At 45.2% G+C, this 24,696-nt stretch overlaps 1 protein-coding gene across 1 annotated transcript in view; it reads right to left on the bottom strand.

Moving 5' to 3' along the window:
- LOC104157777 (cadherin-4) overlaps positions 1-23,083 on the bottom strand; it is a 23,250-nt gene extending 167 nt beyond the window's left edge. The window contains exons 1-8 of the mRNA XM_009695246.1: positions 22,871-23,083; positions 17,200-17,453; positions 13,599-13,741; positions 9,324-9,557; positions 8,004-8,237; positions 3,739-3,878; positions 1,656-1,820; positions 5-45 (exon numbers count right to left, since the gene is read on the bottom strand). Of these exons, the coding sequence (XP_009693548.1) occupies positions 5-45; positions 1,656-1,820; positions 3,739-3,878; positions 8,004-8,237; positions 9,324-9,557; positions 13,599-13,741; positions 17,200-17,453; positions 22,871-23,083 (1,424 nt within the window). The remainder of the gene's footprint in view (positions 1-4; positions 46-1,655; positions 1,821-3,738; positions 3,879-8,003; positions 8,238-9,323; positions 9,558-13,598; positions 13,742-17,199; positions 17,454-22,870) is intronic.
- Positions 23,084-24,696: the final 1,613 nt, after the last annotated feature.

The raw sequence follows: 24,696 nt of genomic DNA on the forward strand, positions 1-24,696 counted from the left end.
ATCGTAGGGGGGGGCCGTGGGGTCGTTGTCCGCCGCACGCAGGCCCTTGCAGGGGACAAACACATGGCGTTAATACCCACCATGGGGTTTCACGGTGACGGTGCTAAGGAAGGGTGCTCAGGTAAGGGTCTGGGCTGGTGGGATGTCTGGGATCCCTGAAGCAAAGCTAAAAGAAGATGATGAAAAGCTGAATGAGGATGGCGAGAAAATGAGGGTCCTGGGGCTTCCCCCTGCCCAGACACCCCCTTGGGTGGAGCCCCCAGCAGAAAATCCACTAACTCCCAGTGCCGCTGTAAAAGAGCTGGATGGAACAGGAGGGGAGTTATTTCCAGGGATCCAGCTCGGGATCTGGAAAGCTTTCAGTTCTGGACAGCGTGTCTTTTCTGGGGTTGCCTGTTAAGATTTCCAGCTTGGCCAATGAAAGAATGAACAGTACCCTTCCTCTCCTACCAATTACTTTAACTTTGATGATTTTGATTCCTTCAGGAAGAAAAAAAAAAATAATCACTCCTAGCAGAATTTAGGAGAGCCTTGGGGTGTGAAATCCTGGGCAGAGGGCTGAGAAGCATTGCTGTTCCCGTGCGTTTTGGGCAGCAGTGTAGGCAGGCCATGGAAATGGCCTTGGGATATGGAGAAAAAGAATTGCTTTGCTGCAGCCCAGCGTCAGGAAAAGCTGAGTGGAACAGACCCGCAAAAAAGCAAAATGTTCTGCATTCACACCTTCAGAAACTCCTGTTTCAGTGTGGGGAGATGGAGCAGGTTTTACTGCAGTGAATAGTAGCTGGAGTGTGTGTAAGAGCGAGTCTTCACATGCATGGATGTGTGTAAATGTATGCATGAAGGATGGGCAGGAGCAAAGGAAGCAGGAATTTTAATGATGAAAATGAGAAAAAGCACAGCAGGAAATGCATATAATAATAGAATTGCTAAAACATTTATTTTTCTGATGTAGGAAATGGATGGTGTGTTTTTTCTTGGAGGAAATAATGCATTGATCGGTTTGTAACCACTCAATCACTCAAAACTAAAAATGAGATAAGAAATACTAAATGGATAGTTATTTGTACAAGCAGATAAAGGAGCAGTAATTTAACATAAAATAAAGAATCCCTCTCTGATCTGAGATTAATCTCTCTGTTCTGCAAACTCTTTGAGGCTTTAGACCAAATAGAGCTTACTAGGAAGGCACAGACTGGCGAAATAATTACAAGTCCAGGAGCCACAAACGGTGCCTCTGGCTTTCGGCAACCCCCGCAGCTGCCTTGCTGCCACCGCCTCCCCACCAGGACAACACTCCTTTGTCCCTGTCCCGACAAATATTTTTACTGACAGCAACTGCAATATTCATAGTAATCCATAGAAGAGGAGGATCAGGTTATACTGCCCGCATGACAAAAAGCACGGTGTTTGTGATAGCCACAAGTCAGAAATCTTAGGCTTTTTGCTTGCACTGCGGCTTTTTACAGACTTGATGCCTTTATTAGGCCAAGTCCTGCACCCTTTGCTCATGCCAGTCATTCCCCTGCCTTGCATCAGCCTTCCCGTGTGAGCAATAGCATCACTTGGTCCATGCAGCCAGGAAAACGTTGCATAGCTGATTTTAGCTGGCTGCTCAAGCTTTTAAGATGTGACACGGGACATGCTACAGAACATACCTCATTAATAAAGTCACCAATATCCCCTGGATGTGGGATTACAGGTCTTATAGGATACTGTGGTTCAGCACCAATAGGTCTTTCATCCACCCTTCTGACTCCAGGTGTCTTGTTCAGCACGTGATCCACGGTCTCTGGCTGCTGGAGCTGGCTTAAATCGTAATCCTGTGACAAATGGAAAAGCACAGAGTGAAACCAAGAGCTTTTCGTTCAGATCATCTACTCACCCAAGGTACAAACAAGTCAAGGGGTCTAATCCTATTTCAGCTGAAGTACGACAGGCAAATCTTATCCCCGGGTATGTAGCACCTCTGACTATCTAAATTACAGATGAACCTGACCTCTGACTAGTTCATAAAATTAACCTCCTAAGAGTGCATCTTCAAATATAATTTAAATCAATCACTTAAAATATTTTCTGAATATTTCACATGGTGTCTAAATCTTTGGGATAAAAAATCGGCTTTTGTTTGCATGTGCATAGGTATATGCATAACTTTTTGAAGAAACCCATAATACAATGTAAGGACACAGTGTTGGTAGACATATTATTGCAATTTCATTTCTACAGAAGTAAAAACATTAAAATGTGTATTGCATTTATGCATGTAGGCCTTTCAAAGTAATTACATTCTTTCTGCTTATGAAAAAATCCCAACAGAATAGGTTTCTATCAAGGAATGAGAACCAGGTAATATTTCATTAAAAATGTATTTTTGTAGGTAGTGGTGTTTTGCTGCTCTTCCTTTGCTGTTATTTTTAACGAATCCTTTCTAAAATATTTAAGCCTACAGTTCTGTTGCCTGAAACCAGATACTTCAGCTAGTTTGAATGCTTGTAACATTGTACTTTGTTCTACCCGTAAAACTATTCTTCTGCTCAAGCGGGGATGATCGAATCTCCAGGAGCAATATTTATAAATAACTTGTCAGTGACAAGAAAAAAGAAATGCTAATTGCAAGGATTTTTCTGTGGAATAAGAACTTTGGGCAAAGTCCCGGCCTCGATTCCCCGTGGTGGCTCTCTCAGGCTCACCCGCTTGCCTTTGGATGCCACCGGGACCTCCACGGCAGGACGTGCTGCAGTGGTTTCATCTTCTTAAGCACCAGCCTCCACCACTGACTTTAGGACTCACTGACACCAACCATGAACACAGCAGCCTCTGCACAGACCCATGAACCATGCAGTCCATTTAAGCAACCAAGAACAAAGCCATTATGTGATGCAGAGTCCTATAATTTGTGTGAACTTCATATCTGAGAGTGTCACGGGCTCTTTACTTGTGTTAGGTAGGAATACAAAACCAGCAACTTAAACACGAGCGACCAAACTTTCCTATTTTAGCTGAGGAAATACATCTGTAGCAGAGGGAAAGCACATCCCAGGAGTGCGGGCCAGGGAAGTTTTCATGCAACATCAGCATCGGTGTCTGTAAGAAGCAGCTACTGCATTCAGGCAGACTGTGGCTTAGGGCTCTCTCACCATGCAAAGCTTTGCCACTGTACGCTTCGCAGTGAAAAAGAAAATCCCCAAATGTATTTAGACATTTCTCACAAACACATCCAGAAATTAAAAGAAATTAAAGGCACGTTAGAGACGATTCAGTAAATGCAAGGAAAGCCCACAGAAGCTCTAGGCTCAAACGAGCCAAGGCAAGTGCTTGCAGCCACAGGTCTGGGGAGGGTGGTAGCTGCTAGCCGGTTTTACTAAGATCTCTGATGGGGTATGGTAAAATATACAATTTTAATGACTGAAATAACAGAAATACTGTTTGAACATGAGTGTCAACGGACTGATTTATAGTCGCTCCCCAGGAAGCTGCCTATGGGGTAGAAAAATCCATGTGGCATTGGCCTCCTGGCATGGTCCTGCTTGCATGGGAGAGTGTCCCAGTGACCGGCTGAATCCCCTGGACCTAAGCTGGCTCTCACCATGTCCATGCCACACCAGGGAAGCCGATAAAGCTGCCTGGGAATAAACGAAACCCTTGGCAAGTACTTTAGTGAAAACAGTGCGGTTTCTGCCTTTTTGAGAGTACAGATTGACAGCTGGTCCTCGGCCATGACCCATGGGAGCTTCTCACCTGGTCTTCCTCTCCACCTCCCTCTTCATCGTACTTCAGAATATTGTCCCTGACGTCGTCCTCGGGGTCGATCAGGAGCTGCTTGGTGTGGCGCTCCTTCTCCCGGCGCTTCATCCACACCACGAACAGCAGAACCATGGCTGTAACGGGGAAGAAGCTGGGTGAGCTGGGACCTCACACGGCGCGAGGCCAGGCTGCGTGTGTCAGAGCGTGGTGGCCTGCCTTAAGGTCTCCCCTGTCCTCTTCCACTATGGAGAACCTCACTGGCTGCTAGTAAGAGGAATAAAATTTTATCTTATTGCATGTTCTAACTTATAAGGGAGAGATCACTGAGAGCTGTAAGTACTGTGACAGCCTTCACTACAAACATTTCTTTAAGATCCATCACCAACGCGGATTGAGCCGATGTTTATCAGAAGTAAAACACACAATCAAAGGAAAGGCAAACAGAAAGTGTGAAAACTGCAGCTTCCTGAAAATATTTGATCTAAATCCTGAATTTCAGGATTAGACTTCCACCTTTATTTTATTCAGGGGCATAAAATAAAGGCGGAGGGAAGAGAGCTGCAGAGTTGCTGAGAAGCAAACAGGTACAGGTGACCAGCACCTGTGCACGAGTGGCTCTTCCACCAGCGTGACACAGCGATGCCCATCCAGGTCACAAGCCCTGGCCATGGCAGTCATTTTGCTGTTGTCTGCCACCGGCCAAGCAAGACTGGTTTGGGGAGGCAGCGTAACACTGGGTCCTGTAATCGGATTTGGACTCTCTCACACTCTTCTTTGGTACAGGAGGAAGGCTTTCCAGACTTCCAGGACCACATTAGCTGGGACATTAGCATATGCATTTGGCCATCGACTTGCAAAGCAGATCTAAGATCATTTCAAATCCTTTCAGAGAGCAGGGCTAGCTTTGCAGAACAAGGGACAGCAAATCCGGTAGCACACAGCCAGCCTCCTCAGGCATCAGCATTCACATGCCAGGCCCTGGCTAATCTCTCTCAGTACAGTAACAGTAAGAGATGAACAGTTCTTGAGTCACGAGAAATTTTTCTCCACTTTTAAACAACTTTACCCAAAGTGAATGCTGGCTCCCTGCTCCACAACCTCACCCTTCAAAGGGCCACCCACATCCTGGCGGCTGTGCGGTCCCTGTGACTTACTGCATGGAAGTCGCTCCGGGACCTTAAGTCTCCACTAACATAAGGTAACCAGATCGTGTCTTCTTCAAGAACCTGTTAATGTGTTTGTTTTCATTCTTGTACCCAGTAGCTGCAAATAATGCCATCAAAAATTAAATTAAGCCTGGGTAGCTGATGCAGTTACACCTCCCAGTGTCTGCTTCCCTCTCTGTTCTCCATGCAAGCCACACACGAAGCTGTGATGGCAGCAATCTGCAGGAGAAGGGAGAGAAGGATGGAGAGTGGAGGTGGGAACGTGTGGTCCAGGTTCATTTCATCATTCTGCTGCCAACAGAAGCGAACCCAGGCAGGACGTAAGATCCCAAACTTGCTTTGTGTTTTTCAGCTGCACAAGGAGAACAAGCAACCAGGTTTTCTTTCCCTTTGCCTCTTCACAGAGCCTTGGCGTTGCTTCACGGAGGGAAAGGATGGAGAAGAGACCAGACCCTGGAGACCCAGGCGGGCAGCCCAGCCTGCAGCCCCACTGCGTGAGGAGGTCGTTAGGAGGATCTGAGTTTTTCCTCCCAGCACCAAAGTGTTTATACCCAACAGGAATTCAGTGAAGTGAGCAGAAGAGGACCGGACAGCTAATTACTGCCATTGTGTGCCAATTGGCTGCCATCCCTGCCTGGCAGCTAACAGAATTGTTTTCAGATAGTTCAGCATTTCTTTAATGCTTATCCTAGATCTATTCAAGAGAGAAAAAAGAAAAGGAAAGAAAATGTAACTCTTATCTGCAATATAAAACCTGAGCTATTTAGCAGACTATTGAAGTCCTTTTCTCGTTGTTCCTTTTCAGCTCTCTCCCAACAAGATACCTGCCTAGTCTACAAAGACAATATTATAATGGTTACCAGCGTCTATCTTTGCCTTTCCTTTTTTTTTTTTTAAATGCTACTTTTTCATGCACTTGTGGAAAAAACTGTGCCATTAACACCTTTACAACTACCTTGAAAAAAAGAGACCTTCGAAGTGTCAATAGCAGATGTAGTGCACTCTCATTCCTTTTATTCACTCTGCAGAATGGGAAGTGCTATTACTGCTGTTAGACCCATTTTCACTCTGCATGTAGTTTTCCTTGAAATCTATTGTCTTCACCCTTCACAATTTTTATTGCATTTCTCTTCTAAATGTGTTATTTGTGCAGCTAATACATCATCAGGTATCAGGAAGAAGAAAAAGAACCTTTGAGCAAAGGTAAAGGCAGAAACTTCCTTCACCTGAGCAACCTCAGATCTGTCCCCTTGCTGCTTCTCCCTTTTAAAGCCATCAAGTTTGACCTGCTCACTCTAAAATGGACAAATAGCACAAAAAATCCCGCATCTGCCTTTTTCCAGGCTATTGTTCAGGGGTCACGGTATAAAACAGACAGAAAGGAGGCAAAACACTGGAAGGATGTAACTGGAAAACTGCTCATTGCAAATTACATTTTTCATCACTGATACAGTGCTTTGCAGCTCTTGAAGATAAAAAGAAGTCAATTAGAATTACAATGAATGTAAAAATAAGCTTTTGTAATAAAACCCGTAATTTAAAATGGGATAATGTATCTGAAAATGAAAAGAGGAATCTCTTAAATCAAATGTCCTTCAGCTGAAGTTAATTTCAGTCAACAGGATTTTCAACTGCTTAAATCGTATTTTAACACTGGATTTATACAAAAGCAGCAAAAAGAAGCCCCGTGCTCAATCACCTCTGTGGCTTCCAGTGCAAACTCTTAGCCTACCGGCAGCAGCACACCTGCACACTCCAGCGTACCAAACGTGGCAGGACCGACGAACACCACGGCTTCTTCTGGCTGTGCAACTGCGATGCATTCCCAACAAATGCCCCTGCTGAAGGGAGCAGCCTAAAACATTTTGCTGCTGAGACCCCACACCCAATGAAGGACAGAAATTGTGCACCGTGGCTAGCCACGGGGATGCTTCCACGGCCTCAGATGGGCTGGATGAGGAGTGGGGACTGCACGGCCACAAACACCCGGTTTTCTTGCTCCCTCTCCAGACTGATACAGGAAATCAATTATACAACAATATATTCCCATCACTGGCCCAGGAGGGTGGATGTTTGCCCAGAGGTGACCCATTCTCTTAATGTACCATATCATATCCACATTAGGTGACATTTGTAGCATACGTCGCTCTGTCTGCTCTCTGTTTAAACACATTGGGGGTAAATATTAAATGTGATTTAGCACCATAACTCCCATTAGCTTTAATGGGAGTCCCATGGTTTCCTCTTGTGTTTCTTGATGAATATTTACCTCATTGTTCATTTCAGCACTCATTTTTATCTATTCCTACTGTGCCAACTCCTGCTTGAAGTTATAATGATATCATTTTTATTTTTAAGTGTGTGCACACATGGTTTTTGGTAATGCTCATGGAAGCCTGGGACTAACAGCCTTTGCTGTGCAAAAGGGATGGCTTTGCCTCAAGCAAAGGAATGGCCAGCTCTTCTCTGCGATGCACCCCCCAGCCCTTCAGTGCTCCTGACAAACTGGGGATCCTTCCTCTAAAAACACTCACAATCCACCACGATTCTCCAATCTGTTGTCATTTTACAAGCAATGGGAATAATTACCATTCTTCTTCTCCTTTGAACAATCAGAAAACTACAGCTATGCACTGGCTCTGCCAGGGACTAGCCAGACTCTCATAACCAGTGCATCTGGCACTGGGAACCAGTATATCCACAGCCAGCCAGGGACCTGAGAGCTATGGGGGAGTCTGCCACAGGGTTTTGGACAAGTCCTTCAATTTTTTCCTGCAAAATGTGGAGAATCATATCACATTCACTACCTACAAGATGTTGTCAGGTGTAATGATGTTTGTAGAGTTCCTGGAGGTCTTAGAAGGAAAAGTCCGATGCATGCAGAGAGGGCTCTAGCTCGTTTTGCTGACACTGCAGCGAAGGAGGTTTGAGTGCAGATGTGTGAACCACCCCCCGCAGCCCAAAGCTCACAGCTCTGTCCTTTGCACAGAGCTCGCACGGCTCTTGAAAAATACCACGTATAGAAATGGGACAACAGGGAACAGGATGGGAAACACAACGTCTCCCAGCAGTGTCAGCCCCTGCGGTACTTACTTAGTAAAATAATGATGCAGATCAAGATGGCGATGATGGCACCCGTGCCCAGCCCCGCTGCAGCCACCGCCCCGACGGTGGTGCAGTCACCGTTCTCGTCACACGGGCACACCTTCACTTTGATGACGGATGTGTTGTACAAGGGGGGGTTTCCTGAGTCTGTCACGATGATTGGCACATCATACACTCCCGCTTCCAGGTACATGATTCGTAAACTAAGCTGGGCGTAATCTCCTGGAGAGACCAAGACAGACAGACAGATGACAGACACTCTGGCAGAGCCTTGCAGCCACACTTGTACAGGCAGGGCTCCTCTGCCAGAGCAGTCTTCTGAGTCCTGAAGAAGAGGCTACCAACAATACACCTGGGCAGGACAGGTTCAGACTTCTGCCCTAAGAACTTGGTCAACAACCAGCCTGCGTTTTGCAAAATACTGTGTGTTTTCACTCCTGTACTAGCCCACCTTGATGCTGTTTGCAAATCCAGTTGCATGCGTTTAAAATGGCATGAAATGCAAATACGAAAGCATGGATGATGCTTCCTGGGTCTGGACTGCCCCTGGCCTCTTTGCTCGCCCACCCTCCCACCTCGGGATTTTTCAGAAGCCCATGACCCGTGGATGACATGCTCAGCTAGGTAATCCCTCTCGTGTTCCCTCCCATCGTGATACAAGAGCTGTGGGACTGAGCCCCGAGCTGTGAGGGCACGAGTCATTGCCCCTGGCTTGGCAAAGGATGCCAGACCTCAGCGAGAGGGACCGGCTTTGAATCCAAAACCAGACCGTGGCTCCATGACATTTTCCATCTACTACTGAAACTACCAATAAGAGGGGCAAGTAGGGCCATTTGTGGTTGCATGCTGCAATATAAAAATCCTTCACATACTGGTAATCTTCACACTTACCTAGCCCTCCTGGTTCCATGGCAAATTAAAAGGCTGCCTTTATGCAATTATGGTCAGAGAAATGAACATTGATCCTGATTGTGGCTTATGACAATTACACTGGAACATAAGGAAGACTGATAATAGCTTTTTTCCCCCTTGGCCATTATGGATGATTTATACTCTGTTCACTACTGATAACTGTTCATAATTATGAACTGCACTAAAAAAAGCCAAGTGCCAAGCCTCTCAGAGTTATGCTGCAGGTCTGATACAAATCATTTCTGATTAACTATCTTGTCTATAATGTCAGCCATAATGTGCTTTAAAAAATAAAAATCAGATAAAAAAGTAGGAAAGTTGGGAAGTTTGAAACCGCACGTGGCCTCATTAGTGAATCGGAGTCCAAATGTCCTCAGGATTGCCTGCCCCATTTACCATTCAGCCGTGTTATGGTCCAGTTCTTCCTCACCGCAGATGGCACACTTGGCAGCTCGAAGACAAAGGGCCCAACGTTTGGATCGATGTCAGCATCTGCGGCTGTTATGTTGATGACATTCAGGTTTGGCTTTTCACAGATCTGTGCCTCCTTTGGCAGGAGCTCAGGAGCATTATCGTTGATGTCGATTAGGTAGATCTGCAGAGTGCCAGTGCCGCTCGCGGGGGGTATACCTGAACGGGAGAGGTAGAGCTGAACATGGACTGATGACCATCACTCGAGGAGCAGCGGGAATGACAACACCATGGACCAGCCCCCTGCCTGCCTTCCAATTTCAATAAACCAGGATTTTCACCCTCCCTCCTTGGACCTTATTAGGGACATACTGCACTTTCATGGTCCCTTGCTTTAAAAGGTATTATTAAAACTTCCACAAGTCTCCTAATGTTGCTGGTTTTCACTCCTGCAGAACACGGAGGTTGAATTTTGCAGATTTGTAGCCCAATGTCCTTAGTCAAACTCTAAAAACACAAGGAGGTGATGCCAAGCTGCTAGAGCAAATTTTGGTAATGGCTGTTTTGAAGAGGAAAAACCATGAGAAAGATAGCTAACAAGAGGAAGAAGAGGGCTTGGAGGGGAAAAGAAAAAGTAAGTAGCGTAAGCCGTTGGTCAGCATTTCCCGTAGCACTTGCCAGCCAGTTTCTAGATTTGCAGACTATTACACTGCTTCAAAGAAAGCCCAACTCTCCAGCCCATCTCACAGTCAGCCCTAGCTTTAGCGGTGGAAGGTCCTCGCTCAAAGCCTACGGTATGAGCTAACCATCACCAAACATGTTAGGTGATGCTACTAACCCATGGCAGCAGCAGTATGTCCCAACATAGTTCTTCATTCCCTCTACATTTGTCCCAACCAGCAGGGATGCCGCAGCACAGCAGTCTTGGTCCTCCAGCCCCTTACTGATGAAGAGCTACATTTGTCTGACTAATGACCACTTACACAAAGTAATACCTGCCCTGGCAAGAGAGAACAGCCTTCCCAGAAATGGCACAGTATTTTTAATTTCTCTCCCCACACATACATACAGCAGCTCCATGTTGATCTGCCCACCGCCTCCCTTCTCAGACAATGCTGCTCCAGCAATTCTTTTTTAAGTTTGTATTTTCAGTCCTGGCTCTTCCTCCCAGTGCTAGATACAAAGCTACACAAACCACTTCCCCACTAGGCTTTCAAATGTTGCTTCTGCTTCCACAGACTTTCCTTCCTACATTCCTTTCTCATTTCTGCTCCATTTTTCAAGGGAGCCTTGAAAACTCTGAAGGACCCCTGAAAATCCTTCTTCCGTGGTTCCTACATAAGCTCTTCAATCAGTGATCTCATCCTTTCATCTAGTAAGCACAGAGTAGGTCTCCCTCTAAAACAATGTCTTTGATCAGCCTTGAAAGCTTCTGGAGAGACAGACAGCCCATCAGGATCCTGCCGCTGAACATGAAAACTGACGTTCGGGACCAAGCAAAGTGATTTCACTGTTTTCACATTACCCAGAATGTCTTCTGGGATGAATGCAAGGCTCACACTCTAGCCTCTGAGATAGACTGAATGCAAACTAGCAGTCCTGAGAGGCACTAACTGGCACATGGCTGAAATAACCTGCAATTGCTGCACGTACAAATGCAGTTTTGTAGGGCTGTTTGGTACTGTTGGGCTCCAGTTCCTGGTATTTTTCGTTCTTTGTGCTCCTGAGTGCAGTTCTGGGGCGATCTCAAAAGAAATGAAAAGTAAACAATTTCTTAAATGTCCAAGTACTACAAACCATGGAATATTTCAAATTATTTCAGCTGTCTTATGTGGAGAGAGCAAGGACGTGGATAGAGCAGGTATTGATGTACTACAAAGGATCCTTAGACTTTATGCTCAAGAGATGAGGACTACCATAGCACCACTGACTCCAGTGGAGAAGTTGGTCCACTCCCTGAAATTAAGATTGAAATACAAATGACAGTATTTCAAAAGAAAGATGAATATACAACGGTTACATCTACATTTAACTGTTGCATTCCCCATCATTGCCTTTTTCACAGTGCCAGTGTCAGCACTCCTGGAGCGAGGTACAAGCCATCTGGCTTTCATGTTCAGGTGCAAGCAGGAGTTTCTCCCATCCTGCTTGTGCAAAGATGTATAAGGAACTTGGGCCACTGTACTGACAAATCACGGCAGAAATGAAGTAAACTGTGCCTGTGGCTAACTGACATCTTCTTGTCATTGCGTACCTTCTCTCTCTCCTGAGAAACGAGGCTAAAAATATGCTGTTGATTAGGATTCCCCTTTTTACCCCCTTACATTGAAGCCAAGACTTTTCTTAAAGTGAGTATCTCTGCACTGTAGCCCAGGGAGAGAAAGAGAGCATGACCAAGGAGTATTTGGCTAAACTTCTTCATACTGAGAATGGCGAAAAAAACTTCAAGGAAACAAGATGTTGCTTCTTCAAGAAAGAAAGAAAAATCCCCACCAAAACCCTCGAGCCAAAGCCTTTCTTTGTTGAGTATGTGATGCCAAAGAGCCTGGAACTTTGGAGGAATGTGGAAAGAGTCTATTAGCCTAAACGAAACTTTAGCTGTTATCCTAAGCACACTCGACAGAATTTTAAATACGGTGTTGCTTTATGTGCATCTTAATGGCTGCAATATACCAGTGATAGATTAATTTTTCAGAATAAAAAGATTTATCTAGGTCCTCACTTTCTGAGCTGCTGAATGATGGATGTGGAAGTGCTGATGCACTGCAACATCAGCACTGAAGCCAAGGAAAGGGGTTAACTCCAAATCACCTTGTACTAAGTGCCCGGGATCTGCAAGGTCAGATGGTGAGGATTAGTTTGATGGGTTCAAGCTCTACCACTGCTTTTGTGAATAGCCTTGGCCAACTCATTTGACCTGCTTTGCCCTGTGGCTCTTGCAGATAAACGCTGCTAGATCCCCATGAGACTATTTTGGATTTCACTGCCCTGGTTACCTTCACAGAGCAGAAACTTAGGATGGGGCTGTGGGACCACACCAGTCCTACCATTGATGGCACAAAGAAGGCGCAAAGTTTCCTTCTTGGTACTACTACTCAGCATTGAAACTCTTCCATGCGTTTGCCTTGCCCCTGTGACCCAGGATGCAATGACTGAAGTGAAGCCTGAAACCCCAGAGGGAGCAAGTTTTCATTAGCCCTGCAAGCACCACCGTATCTGCTCATAATGGACATGGAACCCTTCAGCCTGAGGGATGACAACAGCTAACACAAACACTGTCCTGAAAGCACCTACAGAGTACAAGCAATATACTTAGGTGCTCGCAGCCAAGCCTGGACTTAATTTTGTTGCTGAAGCATGGCTCTGGTTTGATGTGAGCACTCAGCACCCTGCAGGGGAAATGTGAGGGTGGGAGAGGGGGAGGAAGGCCCTCTTCTTGCCCAGGGAAACTACAGAGCTGTTTCCAACTGGAGGAAATGATGAATGACATTAACAGCATGGCTGCACAGGTACAGGTAGCAAAAAAGTCGTCAATTCCTCCTAATCAGAATTAGGAAGAGACATTCAGGACAGCAGCAATGGACTGCTGAGCGAGGCCCACGCTGAGGTTCACAGTGCTAATTTGACCAAAACCACTGTGTGATCTTTAATGAGTAGAGAAGAGCAAGCCTTAACAGGACTTATCCACAAGATGGTCTGTACCGGCATCAGTGACTTTGATAATAAAGTACACAAGCATCCAGGTGCCCTGATGATGGCTGGACGTTTCAGAAATGGTAGTGGACAGAGAGGGATTAGCTCTGATGACAGACAGACAGATGCCTTTCATGAAAGCCGCAGCAGTTCAATGGATTGCCTTATTTTTAACACCCTCCTGCCATCCCCTACAATTACTTCTAGTTTCCTGATGCAAGCCTTCCTGAATGCTCTGGTCAGTGCCTTTGGGATGATTACCAGGACCAGTGTGCTCGGCAGCCCTTGGAGAGCAGATCCCTTTGATATTTTTTTAAGTTCAGGCTACACCGCTATACTGAACTCCCCAAATCGATTTTCCATTTGCCCTCCCTTTCTCTTAACACTCTCCGTATACTGTGCACATTTAATTTACTCCAGCAATTTCCCATCCCACTTTCACATTTTTGACCATAAAAACCTGGGAAAAAGATAACTTATACTGACAACTCTGTCAGGGCATCATTTCTCTTAATGCATCACATTAGAGTCTTATTGAAGCATGAACAATGTGAAGCCTGGGCTCACCGTTGTCAGCCGCCAAGAATGTGGCCTCGTAGACATTATTCTTAATGTAGTCTGACTCTCGATCAAGGACAGCAGCAGTAGTGATCTGACCATTTGTGGCATTAATGTTCAGCCAGTTTGCAGGATCTGACAGCTTGGAGTATCTACAGAGAAAGGAAATAAATACATGGCAGTCTTTTCACTGACATATCCTTAATATTGCTTGAAATAAGGTTTTTCTGGACTCCTGACCCATGATTCAAAGGACCTTTGGATAACTAGTTTTGTTGACAAACAAAATACTAATAGAGTATCTGGTTTTTGACCTCTACAATTACTCAATTTTTCTATTTCTTTTCGTTTTAAAGGTTCTTCTTTTCATTAAGTGCCACTTACATGCCAGCTTCCCGCTGCTGGGAATGGACATAGCCTGAGGTCTCTGCAGTTGAGGAAAAATGGGGTCTGCAATGACCACTGCCTTCATGCGCCTGAATTAGAGGGTGGATTCCTGCGCTCTCCTTCTCTTAACATTGCCCTTCCTAAAATAGCTCTTGCTCTAAAACCACGGATATTCCTATTTTCTGCTCATCACTAATAAACAAGAATTTGGGAATACTACATTGGAAGAATGGCAGTTTTCAGGCTACTCTTTTGTATCAGAGTCGTATCTTCAGCAGCAATTGCCTTGGGGACACTATAATGGGAAATCACAGCTGTATTAAGGCGTGCAACCCAAGGGTGATGCAGTTTCAGGTCTGCTCTCCTGAAACATTTTTATATGTTCCTGAAATAGCAAGTAAGATGACCCTATGCATGTGAGAGGTTGGAAGACAGCAGCGACAAGGGGGTCCCCTTGGCAGTCCCCAGCGTGCCCTGGGCTGGAAGGACCCAACAGCAGACTTGCCTTCCAGCTACTCAGCCAACTCACAGCCCAAGCCTGTTCATGTCCTACCAGCCAGCTATAAACACCGTTTGTTTTGGGCAAACTTCGTCCATGTTCTCCAGATCAACTTGTTCTGTTTGCCTTTCTCACTTGCTTGTTTTCTTGGTTTTAGTTTATTTGTTGCTTTTGATTTCTACCTCTCAGTTTTGTACAGTTTGAGTTGAGACGGACCCTTATTACCTAAACTGGAAGCTAATAGATGGCCAAATTATAAATTACTGAAAGAAGCAAACAAAAGCTGAGCTTATTTCATGGGTAACTCAGACTTGCTGATAGTTTTATATAAATTTTTTGTAGTTAGATACACAGGCAGGAGGACTCCTGGCTTCAGGTGAATATCCCTTTCCAGAAGGGCTGTTTGAAGCTGAAACTCAACGTGAAACTTGAGCTGCGTCAACCCATGTGAGCAGGAAAGCAACACAGAGCTGCACAAGCCCCTGCCAAAGGAAAGAATTACATTTCATGGAGCTAAACTCTTTCGGATGTTTTCATTTCTTTTTAATATCACCACTGTGAGTCCCCTGCCCTTTCTCTGCTAAATGACCAAGGATCCAGTTTCAAAGCTGGCTTTGTGAATGTGTCTGTGGCTAATGAGGATCACTTGAGGTGTGACATTGGCCATGCTAAGCTGTGCCTTACTGGAGATGCTCCTGCTTCCTTATCTTCTATTTGTAAAAACACTATTTAATCAAAGAGTATTTAGAGAGAGACTGAAAACTGTATGCAAGACTCTAGCAGCTGGATCAGCTCTCTGTGAAGTGCTTATCATGGATCTGTAGGCTTAGCTTTTTGGGTATCTTTTTTCCTAACTCACCAATACTAACTGTGAAGAAAAAACAAAATATCCTTTGCATAGCTCACAAAGACAGGACCCCAACAATGCCCCACTGCTTCTTGCAAAGCCTTGGCATTGGGCTGTCCTGATGAAAAGAGGGTAAGAGAGATTGTACTTGGGTTTGGAAATGAAGTGCTGGTGGATACACAAAATGTTTGTCCTGGAAGCCCTAGGAAAAAACAACTCAAATAATTGGCTGTTCACGTTCACAGAAAGTCTTACAAGACCCTGCACATACAATGACAGGAACGGCTCAGCAGAGCCGGTCCTTCTTCCAGAAACGGCAGATGCTCATTTGGATTACAGATCATCCACCTCCAGGTTAGAGGGAGTATTCAATCAGAAATGAGCTGTTCTCTCCTCTGAAAAGCAGCCTTGGTACAGACGTCAGGGAAATAAAGACCCTTCAAAGGCCAATATTTCAAAAAGAATATAAGAAAAACTGGCTTGTTAGTTAGGATGGTCTCTCTCCTGAAAAGTCACAATACCTGTCTAAAGACAACAAGATGAGGCAGTGAATAAACTATCATTTTCTAGACCAGACAGCTCTGTGCCAGGTGAAATATTTCAAACTCTTCCTGACACGAAATGTCACAACTGATGTAAGTTTAAGTGGCCTCGGCTGTGGTCACATCATATACTCAGGTTTTGCTAAAAATACTGCAGTCCTTACAGAGTGGGAGTAAAAAAGAAGCAAACTTCTGTGGATGTAGAAGTATCCAAGAGCAGGAAAAGCATTTCTCGTCTGCACAGACAGAGACTGAAATACTTGTGAAAGGTGTCACAAGGACTGTCATTTTCACACACACTTTTCTGCCAATGTATTTTCTGGTGGGAAGGCTTGAGAGTCGAGATCCTGGACCATGGATTCAGTCCCCAGTCTGCCCAGGTGGGACAAAACACAGTGAGTGACACCCTCCCGGTTGCAGCATGGACTAGATCTGATTTTAAACTGCTTAGATCAAACATCTGACTTTTACAGGGCTACAATTTGGCCAGCCGAATCCCATTCATAGGGAAAGCAGCTAACGAGGAGGTTATGTTTGGCAGTTGGTCTGAAGGTAAAGAGAAGGTCAGAACAAATCTTGCTTACTGCAGAGCAGGCAAAGGCTGCTGGGCTGCTTTATCGGACTGGCATTAGTCAGATAAAGACCAAGTGCCAATGGCATGTGAATGGGTGTTTGCCTGCTTCGGCAATGTTTAACTACATGACACCTTAAAGGTCTGTTCAGCAGCTGTTTGTAACCAAGTCAGCCTTGCCTGAATGGGCTGACAGCTCCTCTCGCACTGCGCTTTTTAAGCATGGAACAAGACATGATTAAAAATCCCAGTCATTCCCTTTGGAAATCTAGCCCTAGCCCTTTCCATGCCTCAGTTTCCCCCCTCGTAAAACAGAAATAACAACGCTGCCTTTTTCTAAACCTCTGTGTTTATAAAGTGCATGAACAACACAGGTCAAAGCATACTTGACAAGGCAGAGACAAAACACTTAGTACAATGCAGCCCTGACCTCTGTCTTTGTAACAACGCAGGGACCCCTTGCTATCGACCGCTTGCATTTGAAGCTGCGAACCACCCTCTGCATGCCAGTAACGTGGGATCCAACTCTGCCTGCCCTCCTGGACCCAGCTGCTCAGAGTCTGGCTTACCTGGAACGGGGAGGATTGTGAGTTTACAAGCTTGCACACACAAGCAAGCACTCAACTGAGGGTGCCAGTCCTGCCAAGCATTTCACTCATATCACATCAGTTAGTGAATTAGCTTTCAGCTGCTTTGCTCCCCAAACTTCTGCAGCTGAAATCCCCCACCTGTACGTAAGCTCACTTGGCTGCCTGGTCTCCCACCTTACTGCCTGCTGCATGAAGCGATCAGGATCCACCGCTGAAAACGTTGTCAGGACTGTCCCCATAGGCACTCCTTCCTCCAACCTGATTAACTTGTGATTCGTTGGGAAATACGGTGCTTCGTTGACATCTGTTACTGAAATGGTGACTCCTGCTGTCGACTGGAAGGACATCTGGATGCCACTGGCCAGGGGAGCTTGGTTTGATACCATCACTGTCAGCATGAAAGCTCTGTTCATCTCATAATCGACTGCCTAAAACAAACAAACAAGCAAGTATAGAGCCAAGCAGAGAATAAATTCTACCTTCTGGCTGAAAGCTGCACGATTTAGAAGGCAGATGATATCAAAGTCATTGCCTCAACTCGTTTCCTCCTGAGCTCAGTTCTTTTGAAGGTGTAAATCCAGACTAGCTTCAATTCAGTGGGGGATTTCGCCTTCCTGTATTTGGAGGGTCAAATAGTTAAAAAAACTCCACAAAGTAAGAATTGCAAACAGCAGGGAGGATTTGCCCTGTGTTTTGTTCCAAGGCTAAGTGGTTTCCAAAAAAGAACCTGCCTGTGTTAGTCGAGCATTGAATGAACGAATCCACCACGGGCTGCTCTGAATGCAACAGGCAGAGCCTGTTAAGAGGAACCGGACGGGTACTTAACAGTGCTATTAGCCTTTAAAGCTGCTGACTAAGTAACTAGGACAGTCTATGCGGACTCATGAACCTGAAGTGCTCTTCACTTTTCCTCTTAAGTGAGTTTATTAGCAAAGGCGGAGCTGCAGGGAACAATGCCTGGTCCGGTTAATCAGGTGGTCCTTCCAGTGGGACCTCTTGTCCTCTTGCAAGACGCCTCGTGATCTCCTGAGGTTGCCTGCACACTCCTACAGATACCTTTTGCTGTTGGATGGCCACAGATCTCTTTTCAACAGGCAGATAAAGATGACGTGTCTTAGGAGCCAGAAGGAGTAAAAAGCCTTTGCTGGCACAACTGACTGAACCAGAGTATAATAATAATTTCTAAACCATCCCACTAATTATTATGAGGGAAGTCGCTAATCACCTGCCAGGGAGGCTTGAGTTATGCAGGATCACACCTCTGCTTGTTAAAAAGTGCTTTGCCATAATTTATAAATTTAGAAGCGTAACCATTCTCCGTAATACCTTCTCCAGCGCTGAGTCTGCAAAGCGTACTCTCACGGTGTAAAATGCCATGGTTACATTGACTTCAGTAGTGCTGTACTGATTTACATCAGCGAGATCTGGCTTCCATGTTCTGTTTAAAACCCAGTATTGTCAGGAGAGAAATCAAATCATAAGAGGCTACATGAGAGAAACAAATTTCAGGGGCAAAAGGTAAAACAGTGGAATCTCTATTCGATTGAAGTGCAAATGTTCCTATTGCTAAATGGTTTCCTGACAGGCAGGGCCAACATCTAATAAATAAAAGGAAGCATAAAGATTCCCAGTACACCCACCAGCACTGACTCATGGACTTGTACCGCATTCAAAAAAGATGCATGGTAAAAGTTCCCAATTAAACACTATTCAAGGCCTTGAAACAATTTGACTAATGCATTTCCTCGATTTCTTTTCACATCCCTCTCATTATATTCCTCCCATCTTCACTTTTTCTAACCTTGCCCACAGCCAGTCCCTCCCCATAGTGGCTCAGATGGAGCCGGGGGGGCTGATCTGAGCAGCTCCAGGCGGGGACTGATGCGGGAAACCACCGGGCTCCCTGCCTGATGATGCACAGGACACACTGACCACACACTTATCTGCTAGGACGTGGCCTGATGCAAGGGAGTGATTCTCCCCCCCCCACCTAGAGCTGCTCTCTCAGCTTCTTTCTCTCTCTTCTGGGAGCAACGAAAGCAGGGCTGCAGAAAAGCTGTGCAGGGACCGGGGCTGGACTGGGATCACCAGTAACGCCCATCCCACAATGTACATCGCGCTTCAGTCTGCAAGAGAGAGCTGATCTGCCTCCTTCTCTTCTGTGCCCATCTGAGTCCCATTTCACATATTTTGGTGGTGGTGGTGGTGAGGTAAAAGTCAAGAGCCTGTGCCTTCATGGCAGCGTTTGTGCTATTGTCCCCAGTGGGAAAGGAGCCCCTTGCAGCCAGACACAGTCCAGCCCTAAGCAGAACTTCTTTCACATCATAATAAGCAATTTCTTCCAGAACAGTTCATACTTCTGCTCTCTAAAACTGCCTCCCTCTGAGGATAATGGTGCACAGAGCACTCTGTGCTCTTCACACCACACCAACCCCTTCCATCTCCATTCATCTCACTGAAAATACTGTGTTTGGATCAGTCCGACACAGTTTTAGGGACATGGCTTAGTGGTGGACTTGGGAAGGCTAGGTTAATAGTTGGACTTGATGATCTCAAAGATCTTTTCCAATCTAAATGATTCTATGATTCTATGATGGCAGAATCCTGAAAAAGCCCACAGAGCCACTATGTTCGGGACAAGGAGGTGCTGGACCGCTGCCTACTTTTTAATTTCATGTCCAAGAAGCACGTGACATGAAATTAAAAAGTAGCACCTTTGCAGGTACCCCTTGTTGGATGTTCAGTATCTGATCTGGCACAAATGGCTCTGAAACCTCCCCCTGGAGATGCTGCACATCCTCCTCCTTCACTAATGTTTCCAACTTGGATGTAGCAGAGCAAAGCCGAGGGCTTGCCACGTGTCCTCCTTTTCTCAAGGTACTTTTAATGGAAGCGAACAAATTTGCCTCATGTTATTGTTGAGACAAATAATAAGAGAAGCTTCGGAAGCATCTCCATTACAAATTCACAGCTCTGATCCATGCAGAGTTTATAATAACATTTTACTTAGCCAGCTGCCACAGGGCAGCCACTGCTGCTCTTGGAGATTGTCTTCAGACTCTGCGGTGTCTCATCTGAGTGGGAAGTTTCTCTCTCCCCTTGATCAAGGCTTTCTTTGAAGATTAGAGTCTTGCATCGTTATGGAGATGGTTTGGAAAGGCATGAACAGAAAAAGGAAATGTTATACTTTGGGTGACTGGACTGCAGCAGCAGAGGGGGTTTTGCTGACAGCAGCTGCAAAATGGCCCCCATGAGCATCACCTGAACTCCAAAGGGCTTCTTGGTCTGGAAGCATTTCTGGCCCTCCCTTTCTGGCCCCCAAACTGCTGGTGAAAGGGTGGGATTCTTCACAGAGCACCCTTCTCTGCGCTGTTTCTGTGACTGCCATAGCTCAGATGCAAAACTTTTTGCTTGCAGCAGTGGGGAGTTATGTATAAGCAGCTTCAAAGAGCCACATCAAAATCCAGCCATGTAGGGTCTGTAAATAAAAGGTTCATTACTTGACTTAATTTTTTACCTGTGTTCTTAATATATATCAGCGATCAAACCAGCAAGAGACTGCTCCCACGCCACGAAGAACAAGCTCTGACCGGCCACCCAGTTTGACGTGCATACATTCCCCAAATCTTTAAGCATATTCACTTATTAACAGAGAACAAAATATTTCAAAGAAGAAGGTGGAATCCTAAGAGTCTTCCCTTCTTCACCATGAAAATTTAATCACAAGCAATTTCACTCATTCTCCTTGCTGAAAATACACCAAAAAGCCTCCTGGCTTGATAAGGGTAAGAAACTGTGAGTGCCCAGGAGGATCAGGTGAGGTTATATAGTGAAGACATTCAATGTAATTTCAAGCTTTGCGCTCAGCTTGACAAGATAGGATTTTCATGTGGCTCTTTGCATTGTGATCACTGTGGGTTACACAGCAGTGGAAAGTCAACACCAGCATCAATGGTGTCTTGACAAATCTACCCTGCTTTTTGCCTGCAAGTTCTGAACAAGGGATGGTTCATTATGCAGAAGTCCTTGTGCAGCAGTGTTGATCATGTAAATCCCCTGTTGTTCACTTTGATGTGCCTTTAAACTACAGTCAGGACACTTTACTAGATTAAGAATAAGGGCTCCTCCCCTGCTTGCAGTGAAAATGTTGGCATTTCGATTTCAGACTGGCTGCTGATGTCAACGGAAGTTAAATCGTTGCATTTTACTTTGGTGAATGTTTTCTGTTTAAGCAGAAAATATGTACATATGGATATGTGTGTACTTACACATATATATGCATCCATATACACGTGTCTAGAACTACTGCTAAGCTTGAAGAGGTTTTGTAACGTTGCACCAAATAAGGCTGTCAACCATCATTACAGAGCAATAGAGAGTGATAAATAAAAGGACCCTGCTGAAATACCATCTAGCAGGTAAGATGATGTCTCCCTTAAAGTTTCAGCAAAGTGGCATCTGCAGACACACACACATAGCCTAAGGGTTAGAGCACAGGACAAGCTCACAAACTCACACGTTCCTACCAGCGTAACCTCATTGGCATTTCACTGATGTCATTTTTCCTAATACCCAAACTGGATGTATTAAGAATGACTGCAATTTATTAGCTACAAGGGAGTGGGGCTCTTTTTTTCAACACAGAGCTATTCTTAAATCACGCTGCTCTTTAAACATTAATGTTTCATCCTAAGTTGTTGATTAAAACTTTTTGTTAGAGAAGGCCAGACTTATCAAAAGATGCAGGCTTTATCCATCACAGCGTGTATTATCCTTTTCAGGTGCAGTGCACAGTGCGTGTCACGCAAGCTCCTACAGATCACAGCAGCCTATTCGTGATGCCTTCACTTTTTTGGTAGTCAGAGGGAGCATCCATAGGCATCTTATCTGGGAAGAGATTCAGTGAGCACCGAATGGAGCCGGTTATGTTCTGGCTGTGTGTAATGACTGCAGAAGCATTCACTGCCTGGGTTGCTGGCCTCAGTAACTGAAAGGGAAGTGAACTCTCAAATGAAGATAAAGTCATGTTCTTTGGAGGCAAGGAGGGAAACAGAATTTGGTTCTTGCTGCAGATATCGTGTGAGGGTTCCAGCTCTTCTAATGCTGAAGACAACAGATGGAGGAAGGAAGGGACAGTGGATACTTACAGTCTTACTTCTCAGAGTCTTTGGACAAGATCCTCTGCTGATCTGACCTGGAGAGTGGCTTTCACTTGAGTGGAGCTAGTCTGAGCTGAGGATCTGTCTATGTGTTTATGGCTTCATACTAGGAAAAGGAAAATTTCTCCAACTTTTTTCTGCCAAGCAACTCAATCAGAGGAAAATCTCTCCTGTCTTTCCATTACCATGAAATTCACTCCTCCTGAAATCTCTCCTGCACTCCCTGCTTTCACAGAGGATCATTTGACTGATTCCCTGCAGTGAAACGTTACCCCTGATTCACAGCTAACGGGGAGTTTTCTGGCTCAGAAAGGAGAAGGTGCAGCCTCTGCCCTAAAGCTGCCAGGCAGGGCTGCACAGCCCAGGCACCATTCCCTCTTACAGCATCAAAAAGCTAAGGAGGAGCAGGACGTGGAGGTCAGGCTTGGATGCTGGGAAGAGCCTTCAGCACGTGAGTTTATGAAAGCTTACAGTGGGCTGGGCTGAGTTAGGAAACCCAGAACCAGTGGCCTATGCTTGAAGTAAAAGTATTCAGGACTCGTGCACAGAGACGGGAAACAACAGATCCGAGCACTTGTATTCCTAGGTAGAGAAGGCATGAAATAACAGCAGGCTTCTGGCGATCCTTGTAGCCTTAGCTAGCTGAAAGGGTGACAAATACGGATTTGCTTTGCCTTTCCCCTTACCTTCACAACGGTTACCATCCCTTCGTTGGTGACGGGGTCTGTCCGGATGGTGAAATGGCCAGAGGGGTCTCCGCTGATAATGCGGTAAATGGCATTCCAGTTGGGGGAGTGAGGCTGGTCCCGGTCCATCACCGTCAGATTTGCCACCACAACCTCCACTCTGTTCTCAGGAACTTCTCCTGAATACTGCAAATAAAAGACAGGAGCGGTCATGGTGGGAGCTTTCTGTCGGTCCTCATGGCTACCTCCCCTCTGCCCTACATCAGCACGCTGACTGGGAGATCAGTCCCAAAAGAGGACCACGGGGTTATACAGTATGAGCAACACATCCCTTCCGCATTTCTGGTTTTCCTATTTTTTTCCTTTGAATATTTTTCAAAACCTTTCAAAGCCTGGTTTCACCTCTCAGCCCAAAGGAGGATAAACCTGCTATCACCCAGCCACTGCCCAAGTTTCAGCAAGTGTTTGAAGCAAATGAACAAAAAATGTTCTTGATATTCTTGTTCATTTACAGCAATCAGAGAGTTAACTGTCAACAGCAGGTAAAAATGGCAGATTAAAATGTGCATTTTTTAGGATGACTATGTCCCTTTAACCTGAGGTATTTTGCCTCACTCAGATTTCAGTGATGGCATTTTATTGCTTCTGCAGTGATTTTACTTCATTTTCTTTTTTTCTTGCCCTTGATTTGATTTTGCCTCATTATTTGAAGTGTTTCTCGTGATTTTGCCACAGCCTTTCCTGGTGCTTAATTCTCTCCTTTAGCACTGATTTTCATGGAGCATGTTCTGTTCAGGCATATCCTGACACATTAGCTTCATTCTTTTCTGCTTTCCAGTCCTTGATTTATCATATGGCTGATCAGGGATCCTGGCCTGCGAATACTTCCAGTGTTTGGGGCTCAAAAGCTGCCAGTAAGACACATTCCCAAATTTTCAACTGCCCTCATCTCTCAGCATCACCTATTAGCACCAATTGCAAATCAACACTCTGATTGACATATGGCAAATTAAACCACTGGGGAAACGATGGGAGCGGCTGGCTCTGCGTCTGCAGCTGAAATCCTGGCCCCAAACTGCAGGAGCAGAGCACTTCTGAAAATCTGGCCTTTGGTGTGCACAAATGCCAGGTTATGTAAATGATAATAAATCATTCCTTTGTTAGCACAAGAGTCCCTCTCCACTCCTAACCCATGCCCATCCATTGGAGTCTTTCAGTTACACGTGCTTATATTTAGTATATACTATTCCATCACTGACAGCAAAAATATTAAATCTGGCTTTTGTTAATGTAAATTTAAATTTGCCCTTTAGTGGTATCCTGAATGGCATTTTGCCCTCTTTTCTGTTATGCACCTGTCCTAAACAAGTTTTCATTAGTGAATGCAGATGGCGTCTCTTCCCAGCCATGCTGAGTGGTGGGGACGAACAGTGGGAAGCTGCAGGATAATTCTAATTCCAGTACACGCTGCAGCTCCTTTTCTCTTTATTTCCCATGATTTCACTCGTTCTTTACCCATTCTCCTGCCCAATTTGGAATCTCTGTGGCACGCAGCTTAAGCAGGGGAAATATCATATGGAAATTTATCAAAAGCCTCTTGAAAAATCCATTAGATTATGTTGTATGTACCCTCCTATTATCAACCTTGTCTGAAACCTGCTCCAAAGAACTGAAGGACATTAGTTAAGCAGGATTGTCTCTTACTGAATCCACACTAGTTATCACCTGTTATATTAAATTACTATGTCGTATGGCATGCCAGCAGCAACAAGCTGATGAGCCCCCAGTCTCTGTTAGGAGGTGGCTGCACTGCTAACGTCAAGCTA

The sequence above is a fragment of the Cariama cristata genome, unplaced genomic scaffold, assembly GCF_000690535.1.
Source record: "Cariama cristata isolate BGI_N322 unplaced genomic scaffold, ASM69053v1 scaffold23122, whole genome shotgun sequence".
Taxonomy (NCBI): domain Eukaryota; kingdom Metazoa; phylum Chordata; class Aves; order Cariamiformes; family Cariamidae; genus Cariama; species Cariama cristata.